Raw genomic sequence first — 16124 nt, forward strand, 5'->3', positions numbered from 1 at the left:
GGCTAAGGTAATGTTCAATGTTTTCATAAAGGACCTGTTTCTGTATAATTAAACTTATTTTCACACTTTTTTCACCTCTCACTTTTGCAAATGACTCTTTTATTATAGTGATTTCTAAATTGATTGGTGTATATATTTACTAAATGTATATACATGTAAGAGAAGATCTTTAGGATAATTAGATGTACCCTTTCTACACATAAAGGTCCCCTGAATAAATTGCTCCTGAAAATTAGTTTGTTTACAGTAATTTTTTATAATTATAACGAAATAGGCCTCAGTGGTATTTTGTAAAGTAAAAATAGAATGGGGTGGCTGTTTTGAACCCCTGTTCACATGTGTGTTCCACTAGTACGGCAAGCTAGGGTATTTGTACTAGAAGTTTATGTGGTCTGAGTTCTAGAAAAGTGGTGGTCCACAAGTTTTGACCACAAACATGACCAAAGTTTTGGTACTTTGCAATACAAATGATAGTGAGCAAATCAGATATCCTTCAAGGACCACCAGGGAAAAAAAGATTTCAAGAACTGTGTATTTAGTTCAGAGGTCCTATTCAAAATATTAATATATGTTCCTTATAAATTATTTATTTTGTTGATCATAATTTGAATACTGGAATTGAACTTTAAAGTTGCAAGGATTTTTTTTTGCAGCATGTCATATTTGGGAAAATGAATTGAATTAACATTTTTTGTACTTATTAAATGACATTTATTACCCTGGGGGCAAGAGATTACAAATCTTAAACATGTCATTAAATTAACATCAGCAATGTAATCATACGACCAAGATAAAAAGTATATACAAATTATTGACAAGTTTTTTAAATTATTGTCTGATATACAAAATGACAGATAGGCACAATACTAACATAAATTATTGTGGAGCATGTGTTTAAAAAGTGAGATTATAGAGCAAAGTTTATTTGTTTTTTTTCTTCATATTTTCCAAGCATACCAATTTGTAAGTTAAACTTTTTTCATAATAGGGGCTACATTTGTAAATGATTTGGTCTATTAAATTTTTTTCTGTCAGAATTGGTTAATACTGTTTTCCTTCCACTTTGTTTTCTTTTATCTTCCATTTAGGCTTTCCCCTTCATTTTTTTAATAGAAATATTTCACAAAGATCATCATTAGATGAGTCAAATATTTAAGTATACATGTATCATAAATTTCTGCATAACGCCATATCGAGATCATACACAGTTTTTTCATCTTGACACTATTCTTCTATCTGTCAGCTTTGAAAAAAACCCAACTTTTTTCTATTTGATCGCCAAACCCAGAAAAGTCTTGTCTTGTTCCGGAGCCATTTGTCAAAGTTGTTTGTGTCAGTGATCTATATTTTGATAGGTGTAAAAAAAAAATTTGTTGCCGATTTTCAGCATTAAGCCAGCGATAGAACATAAAGAACAACTCTGTCAGGAACAATACCAGTGAAATATCATTTGCCCAATTTTCACTGAAAAAAAGGGTTGGAATGCATACCAGCAACAGGGTACATCGAATTCCTGAAAACTCTTACGTCATATGGTTTAATACAGCTTAATTTTGTGATAATCATACATATATACTTCACTTTTAATAACACTTCTGGAATATGATCTTCGTATCTCGTATGCAAGTTCCTTGAATAACAATCATGACGATATGGCAGATGTATTTATTTAGTTATATTCCTTTGAATAATTGTGCCTGCATCTTCCCATACTACTATATAAATTAAGGGAACTTGCATTGCATACAAGACACAAAAATCATATTTCAGAAGTTAAATTGTACTTTGACAGATAATAGTGATATGCATGTATAACTTTAGTCTTTATCATAAAATACATGTACAAGCTATATCAAACCATATAAAATACAGTTTCTGGGCAATATCAATCAGTTTTGGGCTTTTTAACAAGTTTTCATGTTTCAGGTATTCAGAGTACTGCCATAAACACACATATATTTTGGGGTGGCCTAAATAAAGACAATTGACTGGTACGGTTGTAAAATGCCACAGTTTAAAGGATAAATAGGGACAGATACAACCACTTACATAAGGTCTTTTCCATTCAATCCTATATGGCAATGTCCGACTGTAATAAATTGAAGAGTCTTTTGCAGGAAAATCAGGATCTTCATACAATATTCTCCTCCTCAAACATTCAGACCGAATGTTATCAAAATTGCTTTTCCCACGATGATGCTTACTATGGGTTTCTGTCTCTCTGTTAAAGGGACGAGACACACCAACCTTATTAACTTTGTCAAAAGGGCTTCCATTCTGATACTGGTGTGGTAAATTTTTAGGCGGTTCGTTGGCATAAGTTGGTTTGTCATCAACTTTAGAGTTGTCAAACTTTTTTATAGGTCTACTATACACAGCCCTAGTCGAGGATGCAAAAGCCATGATGTGTAAATTGCTACGTCATATTTTAAATATTCAAAACTCATCGGCAGATGCACAATGCATGAAAACATTGCTTTTCAGGTAATTGATGTTTGTTGACATTTTTCACATGCATTTCCTCCGGATGTTGTATTCGAAATGGTGTTTCCTACTTACCAAGAAAAGGGTAATCTGATTGGATCACCGTGCGAGGGAGGCGTGTCATATTTAGAGGTAACAGAAGGGTTTTTTAAAACCTCATATAAATATATTTAAGATAAGATATAAAAACAAATAAATAACATAAAAAAAAATAACAACATACATACATAATTCACAGACTCAAAATTTGGCATTTATATGAGAAAGTCTTGGCTTAATATGTTTAAGCAAATTTGAAGTAAGATATATAAAGATATGTCTACTAAAAATCATTTTATGATATTTTCTTTGAAATACCTCCACATGTTTTCAATATCAATAAAGGTCTTCAGGTAAAAGGTTTCAAAAATTGCTTAACCTCATTCTTGATTTCATCTATGTTGGCTCTTTTCCATTATTGAATTTTGACCATGTGATCTGAATTTCGAAAAGCTCATAACAATGCCATATGTTGCAGTTAAACAAAACATATTTTAAGAAATTTCATGATTAGGGGATCTCGAATCAGAATAAGGGCCACTCTGACATTCAATTTGGAAACACTGGGTAATTGTAAAAGTAGATGTGTGTGGTGTTAACGATACACAGTGACCCAACGATACAAAGACATTTAGAATGTAAACTGGATTGACATGAACTAAGGCATCCCTATCCTTTAGTCTTTGTTGGATAGTTTTCTCATTGGCGATCATGCATCATATCATTATTTCTATATCTTATCTTTATTTTAGGTCGCTGCATCTTAGTACTTATATACTAGTACTCCTTTTGAATATCCCTTCACGATTTTGATATATGAATGAAAGGACTTATTGGGAAGGTGCCTCTTTATTTCTTCCTGATCGAATTCAAACGTTCAAATATTTTCATTGTACAGTTTTTGTCCTTTCTTTCGAAGCTAAAAGTTTGCAAAACCAAAGATTGATTAATATACAGAGAGAAAAGGGAGACGGATGAGAACATACCAAGGGGCATTTTAAAAGGAGCAGAACAAAAATGCAGTGGCTATTTTGCCGGCTCTGATTAAAATATCCTTATTCAAGCCGGCAAAATAGCATATTTCTATAGAAATGGCTATTTTACCGGCACCAGCAATAAAGCGAAATTAATATTTTGCAGTTTTTTTAAAGATTGAAATTTAATATTTACTTTTGAAAAGAACTGTGAAAATGTGCACTGTCAACATAAAAGAATCAAATAATTACTGATATACCAGTAGTTAAATAAGAAAACAGCTAACAATATTTGAGACACATATAATCGTTTAAAACATTTATCAGTAAAAGTATAAATAACTATTAAGAATTTATAACAAGAAAAAAACAAAATAAAAATATTAAGCATCCATTTGTTGCAATTAAATCATATCTAAATATGTAGTTGAAATTATTTCTAAAATCAGTTAGTGACAGTCTAATTTATTCATGTATGCATAAGAATAAAATCTCAGATTTTTTAACTGAGTTATAAAAAAAAAATAAAAGTTAAAAATCTCATTGCATCATAGTTTGATTAAACATTATACAACATAACAAAGTCAATCACATAGCTTCAAAATTCAAAAATGTTTAAATTAAACTTGCTTTTGAAATAATAGCCAGTTATTTGAATTGCATATGTGTAAGCATGGTAAACAAAATAGATTTTAACTGGCTTCCGCTTTCCTATAATGCCAGCAAAATAACATATTTTTTATTTTTCCAGCGCCGGCCACAAAGTCACTATATTGCTGTTGCCGGTAAAATAGCCATTTCTATAGAAATAGTCTATTTTGCCGGCTTGAATTAAGATAATTTAATCAGAGCCGGCAAAATAGCCACTGCCAAAAAAACCAGACAACACTCTGACCAAAAGAAAAACGACGAAATGTCAAATGAGTCCACAAAAGAAAACGAAATATTGGTCAACGCTAATCAGACTGAAAAACCGGAGGGTAATTCAGATGCTCCTAAAGGTTTTAAGATGAAGAACAGTAATGCAAGCCCGTCTCTCTCTCTCTCTCTCTCTCTCTCTCTCTCTCTCTCTCTCTCTCTCTCATTTTTATTGTATTATAATTTAGAAGGTTACTGTCCTAAGTCACCTGTCCTAAGTCAGGAATCTGATGTTCAGTAGTTCTCGTTTGTTGATGTGGTTCATAAGAGTTTCTCGTTTCTCGTTTTTTATATAGCTATAGATTAGACCGTTGGTTTTCCCGTTTGAATGGTTTTACACTAGTAATTTTTGGGGCCCTTTATAGCTTACTGTTCGATGTGAGCCAAGGCTCCGTGTTGAAGACCGTACTGTGACCTATAATGGTTCACTTTTATAAATTTTGACTTGGATGGAGATTTGTCTCATTGGCACTCATACCACATCTTCTTATATCTACTAACTATAAGATTATTTGGCTCTATATATTCTATTTCTTTTAAATCTATTTGTCTTTTAGTTGAGTAAAACTATCATAACACAAACAAGGAACTCAATAGTAAAAATGTACTCTTTTGAAAATCTTGCAAAATACGGTTAAATGATGTACCAGTCAATGAATAATATGTCAATAAGTCAAGACCAAACAACTAACCTTTATGATATAGAGTTGTCTTTCTTCGTGCGTTCAATTTGTATGATTATTGCAAAAATAAATCACTCAATAATATACGGAGGAGGCGGAAGATAGTTTGGTGTAACAACAAATTTACTGCACAAGATGCGCATTTAGACAATTAATGTCTCTTCAGTGTTACTAGAGGCCAAAATATTTGAAAATCCAAAATTTTCAACAAATAAAAAGAGCTGATCAAACCAAAAAGTACAAAAAATATAGCCAAAGCCGGGCAAAGAATAAGAGCTTTACACGAGGGAGATATATTCCTTAATTAAAACTAGAACTACCAACATAGCGGGACTAATACCCCCGTACATGCATTTTAGTTGCTACTGTGAAATTCAATATTGAGGCAATGACGTTTTGAGATTTTTGGTTTCCAGCTATTCATTTTATATAATCATTGCCGCTGTGTTAGATTGATACATAGTTACTGATCGGTCAAGCGAAAAGAATTATACTGATCCAGGAACAAAGTATAAGGTTCGTATACTGAAAATTCAGAAATCAAAGGTAAAATCTAGATGATGCTTCTGCATACGAAGTTTTGTCAATCTAAGCACCACAGTACATAATCTATGCACCAAACACGAATCAGACAATATTTAACTATCATAGGGGCCAAAGGTCAATTTCAAGGTCAGAGTGACCTGACTTTGATATATGACACATCCTATCCCATAATATATCAATAGACTAAGTTTGGTCAACCTAAGTTCTATGGTACAAAAGTTATCAGCAGGATACAAATCAGATAAGGTTTAACTATCATAGGGGTCAAAGGTCAGAGTGACCTGACTTTGGTATATGACACTCCCCAAGCCCATGATGCAACTGCATACCAAGTTTGGTTAACTAAGTTTTACTGTATAAAAGATATAAACAGGACACGAATTGGATAAGACTTTGCTATTATAGGGGTCAAAGGTCAAAGACAAGGTCAGAGTGATATGACTTTGGTATACACACCCCAAGCCCATGATGCAACTGTATACCAAGTTTGGTTAACTTAAGTTTTAAAAAACAAAAGTTATGAGCCGGACACGCATTGTGACCTGACTAGTATGTGACACATCCCATCCAATGATGCAACAGCATACCAAGTTTGGTCATCCTAAGTTTTACGGTACAAAAGTTATGCACTGGACACGAATTGGACAAGGTTTTATTATCATAGGGGTCAAAGGTCAAATCCAAGGTCAAATTGACCTGACTTTGTTATATGACACACCCCAGTTCATGATGCAACTGCTTACCAAGTTTGGTCATCCTAAGTTTTACGGTACAAAAGTTATGCAATGGACACGAATTGGACAAGGTTTTACTATCATAGGAGTCAAAGGTCAAAGCCAAGGGCAGATTGATCTGACTTTGTTATATGACAAACCCCAGCCCATGATGCAACTGCATACCAAGTTTGGTTAACCTAAGTTTTACGGAACAAAAGTCATGTACCGGACCCAAAGTTCAACGGAGGCAGACAACATAAATTATTATACTTTCTTTGTCATTCTTGCTTTACCTCTGCTTGCATGTATTTGGTGTAGTTTTATTATATATTCACTTCACAGTTTACTGCACCCTACCTGACCTTCTCTCTTTTTAGGGCATTTGCTACGATCATGTTTGAAGTTGACTGCTGACAGACAAAATTGCCGAGTCAGGACGGTGCTAATGCTTGTTTGCATAATTTCAATGTTTAATTTCACAATTCAAATAGGACAGTTAAATATGATGTGGTATAATTGCGTGTGGGACAACTATCCACCAAAGACCAAAATGGCGTATCGGTCACCGAGCGGTTTCCAACAATGAGTAAAACCCATATCGTAGTCGGCTACAAAAAGCTCCGACATGATGACCATTCTAACAAAAACAGCATCTACAATGTAAGAGGAGCAACTCTATCTACCCTATGAATATTTCATATAATGAAACAAATGAATTATTATGCCTTTTTGCGCTTGTTTTGATTTTTGTTATTGTTGTTTGGTGTGGGGAAGGGGGAGGGGGTCGTTCTTTTTCTTCTTCTTTCTAGTGGAGGGTTACAAGATTACCTGTCTATACACTCCGCTTTTGTGTGAAGAGTTTTCTATAATTTGTATAGGTCTATTCGTTTAATCGGTATGCCTGGTTCTGAACTATATTTTATTTGCATCTGTTGGCTTGCGTATTGTTTCTGTTCTCCGTTTTAATACAGGACCCGTCGATAGCCTCTCTTTGTTATTTGTAGCTCTTAATTCTTTTTATAGAACTGGTATTGTCATGTATTAGTTTTAATTGGTGGATAATGTGATGGATGTTTTAAAGAAATAGGTTGGTAAAGTGTCAAAATTTTGATTGGGCATATAGCTTAAAATGCATGCATTTCATTAAATGTTTAACCCTACTGATGGATACATTAAATGATTTGCTTTCATGAAACACAATTCAATTAAAATATAGACCTCTGAGTTTCATGCAAATAATAATAAATGGAATTAAGATAGGCATGCAAATATATGCCGGATTTCGTTATACTGTTATATAAGTTACGATAGATCTATATTTTAATTAGATTGCATGAAACAAATACATTTTTTACATTGTGTTAGTTTATTTCCCTTTGATTCAAGATCTATTCTGATTTTTATATACTTCTTCCACTATTTATTTTCCTAAAACGCTTAAATAGATTTCCCGCCTTTAAAGTTATACTGAAGTCTAATCTAAAAAGGTATGCTGTCGATTTTCATACGCACGACACGTACGAATACGAATACGAAAGTTTTATTTTGATTCGGTTCACATATAACATTACAAGAATAAGCTGTCGAGAGCGGGTCACATATAACATTACAAGAATAAGCTGTCGAGAGTTTTTTACTGAATGTAAATAACATATACATAACATTAAAACAGAGATCATGCAGATAAGATATATATAAGCAGAATACATCATACTGTATAGATACAGCACAGGCATATTGAAACACATGCAAAGCACTACTAAACTATATATCTAAACAAACTAAAACTGAAGCATAACGAAAATTAAAGCATAACTTAAATTTAAGCTCAACAAAAATTAAGCAAAACGACTTTAAAGGACAAATAAAATCAGAGCACACATCCAAAATTTAGAGCAAATGCAAAAGTTAAGCATATTGGTTTAAATATAAGCGCTATAACCAAAACATAATACACGAAAAGGTTATCTACATGCATAACAACGACATTTCGATCCATTCCAGGACTGTATAAGGCTCTTGAATTGTAAAAAATTATTTTTAGTCTTGAAATGGTTGGGTAGGCTGTTTCACAGAGTAGCATCTGCAAATCTAAAACTTTTTTTTACCAAACTGTGTGGATTTATACATTAGGAATATCCAGTATATTACTATATCTGACAGAATTCATAGATCATGTAAACAGGCAGGTGCTAATTCATTAACTATATTAAACGTTTCCATTGCCATTGAAATTTGTTTTTTAATATAAAGTGAAGGCATTTTAACCTTTTCAAGCAACTGTTGGTATGACCATGAATGGTCTTAATATACAAACATTAATTCTCTTTCTTGCACTTTTTCTATTTTGTTTTTTATTTTTCTCAGTACAGAAATGCCATGCCAAAGGGCAGAAATTGAAAATACTCAAACTAAATGTATGGAATATAGTTAGCTTACTTAGCTTGTTCAAATAAGTTCCCAAACGTTTCAAAATATTTAGCTGCTTAGATGCCTTCCTGCATATGTTACTGATATAATATCAACATTTAACTGATGAATTAATGTCAATGCCAAGCGGTTTAACCATTGATTCACATGAAAGATCAAAACTTTTAATACGTATACATTATTTTTTGTTGTATGTCTTTTTCCCATCTGATAAAACCTGAAATTTTTCAGTGTTTGTCTGTATTTTATTAATTTTGAACCATTCAATAAGTTTAAGTGATTCAGATTCTAAAGTAGAAATTAAAACATCATAAACTGGATTACAGTAAGATAGTTGATACGTGTCTCTTCAAAAGTTGGATTAAGACTTCATGCATGTCCACTGGAAACCAAGGTTTGGAAAGGCAGATACATAAAACTTCTCGGAATACCAAACCCAAAGAAACTAAACAGAACAAAAACAAAAACCGTCTAAAGTCATTATTATTTTACCAGTGCTCTTTCCCTCCATCTGATTTGACTCTTCAATTGTCTTTGATTCATGTTGTTCCAGCCTCCCCTTTGCACATTTTGTTGCAATTAGATATAAGTAAATATCATCAAAATTGAATAAAAAGTTGTTCTCATTTTTTTATCAAATAAAAAGGTGTTATTATCTAATCCTTGCTATGCATGCTCTTGTTTTTTCGATTTAAACCAAATTTGTATTTTTTCCCTTTGCTTGGCGTTCGTTACTGGTAGGTATTTTAAGGTCTGCTATCAAATACACTTTTAAATCCTTATTTGGTTCAAAATGATTGATTGATTGATTGTTGGTTACTCAACGTCCAGTGGCAAATATTTCATGCATGTTCAGAACAAGTATAATTTAAAATTAAATACAATGATTAGGTCCTGTTATAGAGGCCGTTCGGGAAGAAGGTCGAAGGAATTTGGACTGCCACAAGAAAACCAGTGTATTTGAATAGGGACAGAAACTTTGCCTTGCAACAGACCACCTAAGGACTGGAAAATTCCCATTTTTTTAATGAATAAAACCCCATAACTCGGAAATGTAAAATCTAAAATTTATAAAAATCGACAAGGAGCTCACGTCAATAGATATAAACAAAGTTTCATGCACATTGGTTAAAGCGTTTTTGAGTTATTGTACGATATGTTGACGACGGTCGGACGGACGGACAGACGAACGGACGTACGAACGGACAACGGTATACCATAATACGTCCCGTAAACGGGAGTATAAAAATCAGACCCGTCCTTATCTTTGAGACTAGAAAATGGCAACAAAGGCTCTTGTCTCTGCCAAAAAAATATAGCAATACACTTTTAGTTAAGTAAAGGTATATAGGTATTTGTTTACAGAGACAAATTCTGTGAACGGATGGCATTAACACGAAAATTTATCATAAAATCATTACAAAATCACACCAACCTGACGTACAACACAAGCAACTTAGCTAAATAGAAAATAGTTGAACATATTTGCAAGCTAGATTTAAATGTATTATATTTTTTAAATCAATATTTAATTATGGTCCAATTTAATCGAACCATATCAGATTTTTTTTACATACACCTGCAACATATATTACACTAAGATTGTTTCAATGATAGAAAAGAAAGAAAGAAAAACACATAAAAAGCATACACACGACAGACACGATAGACAATAAGCAATTTTGTTTTGCTATTAATTTGTTATATGGGTTAAATCAATAAAAAAAAAGTAAGAGCGCCTGACGGTAATGAATTAAGAAAAAGACTTTAAAAAACCTAAATTCTGACAATAAAGTCAAGGTCAGGTGTTTAAATCATACTGTTCTCTACCCCGTTTCTTTCCGGTACAGTTCTTACCCTCAAAATGCATGTTTGATAGTCGGTGACATATGAAAGAATTTGGAAAACCCACCTCCCACTAACTTTTTGCACCAGTACACGAGTTTCAATAACCTAGATTATACCATATATAGGTATAGATTAGATAGGAAACCCTTATTTGGGTAAACTTAAACAGGATAATGTTAGTTTCTGGAGAAAATCTTTTAAAATAAACTATTTAGATGTACAGTAAGTGGTAACTCGATGCTTAATTTATTTTTTATAATCGCTTGCAAACCGTGTACATATTTAACACACATAATATATACACATATAACAACCAAAACATTGCACACATTTTAAAATCTGATCCATATCTATATCTTGTTCCCTGATTTCTCAACAAATTGATTTATAACTGTATAACTTAAATAATTTAAAAATATAATAAACACTTTCTGTATAAATAATTTTGAAACACCTTCTCATTTACACAATTCACAAACAATCTAAACAACAATCATACGAATATCAACACAAATATTCTTTTTCAAATCACAACAATCATGATTTTTTACAAAGTCGTTTGAATGCCAGGACAGACAAGTAAGTGATCATTTAAAAGTTTAAGAAGAGTCTCTTTTTCTTCTCTCAATCTCTTAATTTCATCCATCTTTGCATCATTATCACGATCAAGTTCTTGGATCTGTTATGAAAAAAATGAAAAATTAACAAAGTAGACAAAAAATAAAGATGCAATATTAGTGATATCGTGCACAGTCGCTAGAGGGGCATCATATATAAACTACTGTCATTTTAATATCGTATAGATAAGAGCAAAAACACATTAAGTCAGTGAAACAAAGTTGAAATATATAAAGAATATTTACTAAAAGCAAATTAGAATATATTTAGAGAAAAAAAGGGTGGTCATTCCCCAAGCGCCTGTGATCTAGTTTTGTAAGGCATGAGAGGAGGGGATGCATTTTTTTACGATGGGATACAGTTTGATGATTATGTGTTATAAGGAGTCGATAGGGTACAGCTTTTGTTGAACATGCACAGAAGGAGCTGAGAGGGTACAGTTTTTGATAATAATGCACTGAATGAGTCGAGCAGATGCAGTTTTGTTTCTCACGTGTTGTAAGGCGCCAAATGGGTTCCTTGCATTCACTTACCGTATAAAACACCCTAATGCTTAACCATCGAGAGTACCACGATATTGCTCCTGATTTCGTATGGTCTAAACCTTCAGATTTAAGTGTTTTTGTCCGTATAATTCTTTTCTTGTTTGTCAGTATTGTCCGTCTTGCTGCTTTAATTTGTTCCGTCCTTTTAGCGTGATCTTTATTCAGATTTCCTATATACATGCATGCATATACTTAAGTCCTAAAGCGTTTGTTTGTGCGTGTGTTGTTTGTGCGTTTTTTGTTTTAGCGTATGTTTGTATTTTGGGAGTTTTAATTGGCGTTTGTGTGTGTTTGTATTTGTTTTTTTTAGTTTGTGTATGTATCCATGATTGTGTTTTTGAGTGTTTCTGTATTATACTTTTGTTTGTATATGTGTGTAAGTTTTTTCCTGTTTCTGTAATAGTTTCATATGTGTGTGTGTGTGTGTGTGTGTGTGTGTGTTTGTGTGTGTGTGTGTATGTTTTGGGTGCTCTCTGATTTTGCAGTATAGAGATTATATCAAATGAGTTATTAGAATATTTTATATTGAGTTGTGTGAATTTTTTTTTTTATTTCCTTTTTTTTTTTTTTAAGTTTTTGCTTGCTTATATATCATACCTAGGTATGCAGAAGTTAATGTCATAAGATCATATAACATATAAAGCAAGAAGAGATCGTCCAAAATATTGCATGTTTCAATCAAAATCAAACCCTTTTACCTCGGAGAGTGTTTTCTTATTTTGTTTCCGTCTTTTGCGAAACCTCCTGGCAGCCATTTTATTTTGTTCTCGTCTTCTTATAATTTTGTTCTGTTCATGTTCTGTAAGCTTCAAAATCAAAAGTACATTAGATCATACAGTAAATTCGAATGCCACATTTTTCATGAAAATGAAAACATTATGAAAGATTTGTAACCAATAAGAATATAGTTCATATGGTTTCTTTTCCACTATTCGCCAGAATTTTTTATGTTCTTTTTTATTTAGAATTTTATTTAAATTTGACCTAAAGACGGTTTAGAACTTAGTATATAAGTTGGGAGATATTTTGTAGAAATAACAGCACATGTTGTATATAGAAAATATAACGCAATAACACACATCTACATGAATATGAGGGAACAACAGAGTTGGCTACTGAAATGGGATTGAGACACGTGCAAAAAAATAGAGTCATTGTGTTGATCGCGGTCGTTGATACCCCTACCCCCTCTTTATGAAAGATATAAAGGTATATTTTATTGTTGGGTAGATCGGGGTTTGTCATATCTCAACATATCAATCCCCCTGTTGATAAATATAAGCGTAAGAACTGACAAGTCACAACAGATCTAAACTTGCAAAAGGACAACCAGTAAAATAATATATCAGTTCAAACTTGCTAAAAGGTCAGTAACCTATTCTGTTGACCCTGTCACTAGTTCACTTTATATTATACTATATATGTAAGACGGTTTATAACTGACATTATATAAGTTGGAAGATATTTTGTAGAAAGAACAGCACATGTTGTAAATAGAAAATATAACGCAATTTAAATTTAAATTCAAATTTAGATATAACATATGAGGGAACAACAGAGTTGGCTCCTGAAATGGGATTGAGACACATGCAAAAAAAAATCAAAATATTTAAGATTCATACCCCTTTTTTCAGGTGTTTAAAAATACACGAATTTAAAACAAATATTCTTATATTACCGTAACATATCAGTATCATTAAAATAATTACTAGTACTAGTATGTATATCTACTCTCTTGGTTGGACTATTGTTGGAGCTAAAGTAAAGTGAATAATAAGTGTAGACATTTTTTTTCTTTAGTTTCACCTCAGACCACCAAAAAGACCTATTAGAAATCGAACGCAAACAAAGAAAAATACAACTTTGGCCTAAAAATAATTACAAGTACTAAATATCATTTTACCTGATACTTGATTTCTTCAGAAAAGTCGACTTTGAGTTCATCTTGTCCTTTTGCTAGTCTTCTTGTTTGTATTGTACATTTTAATTCTTCCTTGACCAGATGAGATAGATCTCCTGTTTCTAATGCTGTTAGTGATTCATCAAGGACATTGTTACACTTGGATTTTGAGAAAATGTCATATAGAGCTTCTTCAAGACTGCATAGCTCGCCATTTTGAATTTGAAAGTCCAGCATATTTGTAAATTATGCCTTTGATATGAAAACTGGAAATGAAAATTACAGAATAAATGCCAATAATGCAAAATGAAATTGTTACAAGTTTAATTACACAGAGAGGATACTGTTATTGAATTTATTTTTGATGATTTGTTGATGCAGTAGACAAACGAAATTTTATAAATTCTATAGAATGCACTAAATACTTCATTAAGAGAACACATTTAATCGACAAGATGTTTTTTTCTCTTAATCATGCTCAATTAGTTACATCGAACATAACGTAAAAACTGAACCAAGCCCCGATGCAACTAATTCGCCTTAAAAAATAAACAATTTCTTAGAAATGACGCCATTGCAATATCTGTCACAAATTTACATAGACAAATTCAATCTTATAAAAAATCGTTTATGCAAATACATAACTGCAATAATAACTATGATGACATATATTTCAAAGATAAAAAAATACAATTCCATATTTGGACATGCTAATACCCTGTCAATTTCAACATGTATAACGATGAAGTCCAACTTATGATAACCCGAAATTAGAAAAAAAATATGGTAAAAATTTTTCCTGCAATTTAATTCAGTTACCATTTTAAGGCTTCAAGACGATTTATTCCATTATTTGAAAATGAATATTGTACACTAAAAATAATACTCATTGCGTTCATCATGGCATCAGCAGAAACGTACAACTGATAATAAGTGATGTGAATGGGCAAACACACATCGTAAGGAGAAAAATTACAAAACCAGAACAAGAGATCATTAATACAAATGTGCTTATTTCTTCATGTTCTTTGTTTGCTTTACAAAACATGTAAATGAGAATTTTATAATTTGACATAACCTCATCTTTGTCTAGTTTAAATTCAATGTATTGTAAAAATAAAAGTAAAATATAAAAAAAAACGTTAAATTTGAAACACGAATGAACAAATTTGAAAATTTTGGCAATGATAACAAAAATATAGAAAGAAAAACAACGGTTTTCTGATATTCTTTCCAATTTTTTCCTTAATAAAATCTGAAATTTCCAATTAATTCAACAATGTTTTTTTTTTTATAAACATGCATTTATTTAATACACCCTGTAATCTTGGGATTTCTAAGAGAATGATAATGAAAATAATATCAATTTATTTTACAATTCGAGAAAACTTTAAAAAGCAATGAAAATTTTAAAACAGCGTATTTCTTCATTCCTACATGCCAATTTTTTTTTTTTTAGAACTCCAAGTAAACAAAAACTAAACTTTGGAACCTAGAGCTTAAATTGAAAAAAATGTACATAGCTTAAATTTAAAAAAAATGTATATAGCTTAGATTGAAAAAAAATAGATGTATAAAACTAAATAAAAATATTTAAGCTTCATACCCCCTTTTGTTTAGGTGTTTAAAAAATACACGAATTAAAAACAACTATGCATATATTACCATAACATATCAGTATCATTAAAAATTGCATTAAAACAATGACTAAGCTTTTTCAAACATATATGTTCCTTTGTTTACTCCCCAAAACTTTGAAGTCTCAGTAGCAATGATCAACAGTAATTTGTCATATATTGTAGAAAGAATTAATACAAGCGAAATAGTAATTAGTATACGACTACTCTCCCGGATATACGTAGAGTTTACACAGCAGTGTGTATACAGAAGCATTTAATAATTAAGTTGGAACACTTCCAAAAGAAAATTTTCATAAATATACTCACTTATAATGATAATGCATTAGTGCACTGCATACATTTCCTGCATTTTACTGTTCATGTTTGAATATTTTATTCCGTTCAATCTTGTTATATTTAATATATGTTTGGTTTACCTTGAGAAATAGGAAAAACCCACTATCCACTCCCATTTTAAATGTTTGGACATAGCTTATTGCTTTAGTCGGCAAAACTGTTCACAAAACAATACAAAGGAGAGATATGTTACAATGCTACAACGTAAACATGACAACAAGCTTATAGACCAATAGTTATTGGTCTTATACAGGAACAAATGCTTTGATTGCATTTTCCACAAAACTAATATTTAACACTTAAATAAAGACATACGACCAATTTCTAGCGTAATTATTTACTCCACTCATATGGTCGAAATTGAAAATTTATGAAACTTACTGATGAATTTTGATAATGAAATTCTTTTAAGATTTTAAAACAAATTCCTTATATGCATAACATTTA

At 31.7% G+C, this 16124-nt stretch overlaps 1 protein-coding gene and 1 long non-coding RNA gene across 2 annotated transcripts in view; both read right to left on the bottom strand.

The window, feature by feature from the left end:
* Positions 1-2530, bottom strand: part of LOC127739180 (calpain-9-like) — a 33488-nt gene extending 30958 nt beyond the window's left edge. Inside the window, exon 1 of the mRNA XM_052250790.1 lies at positions 2050-2530. Coding sequence (XP_052106750.1) covers positions 2050-2403 — 354 coding nt within the window. The 5' untranslated portion in view covers positions 2404-2530. The remainder of the gene's footprint in view (positions 1-2049) is intronic.
* Positions 2531-10868: 8338 nt separating this feature from the next.
* LOC127739213 (uncharacterized) lies at positions 10869-15787 on the bottom strand. Its single transcript, XR_008000315.1, has 4 exons — positions 15648-15787; positions 13705-13967; positions 12500-12607; positions 10869-11317 (listed from the first exon to the last, which is right to left on the bottom strand). It is a non-coding gene; the product is annotated as an uncharacterized LOC127739213 (long non-coding RNA).
* Between the last annotated feature and the right edge of the window lie 337 nt (positions 15788-16124).

The sequence above is a fragment of the Mytilus californianus genome, unplaced genomic scaffold (genome assembly GCF_021869535.1).
Source record: "Mytilus californianus isolate M0D057914Y unplaced genomic scaffold, xbMytCali1.0.p SCAF_4, whole genome shotgun sequence".
NCBI lineage: Eukaryota > Metazoa > Mollusca > Bivalvia > Mytilida > Mytilidae > Mytilus > Mytilus californianus.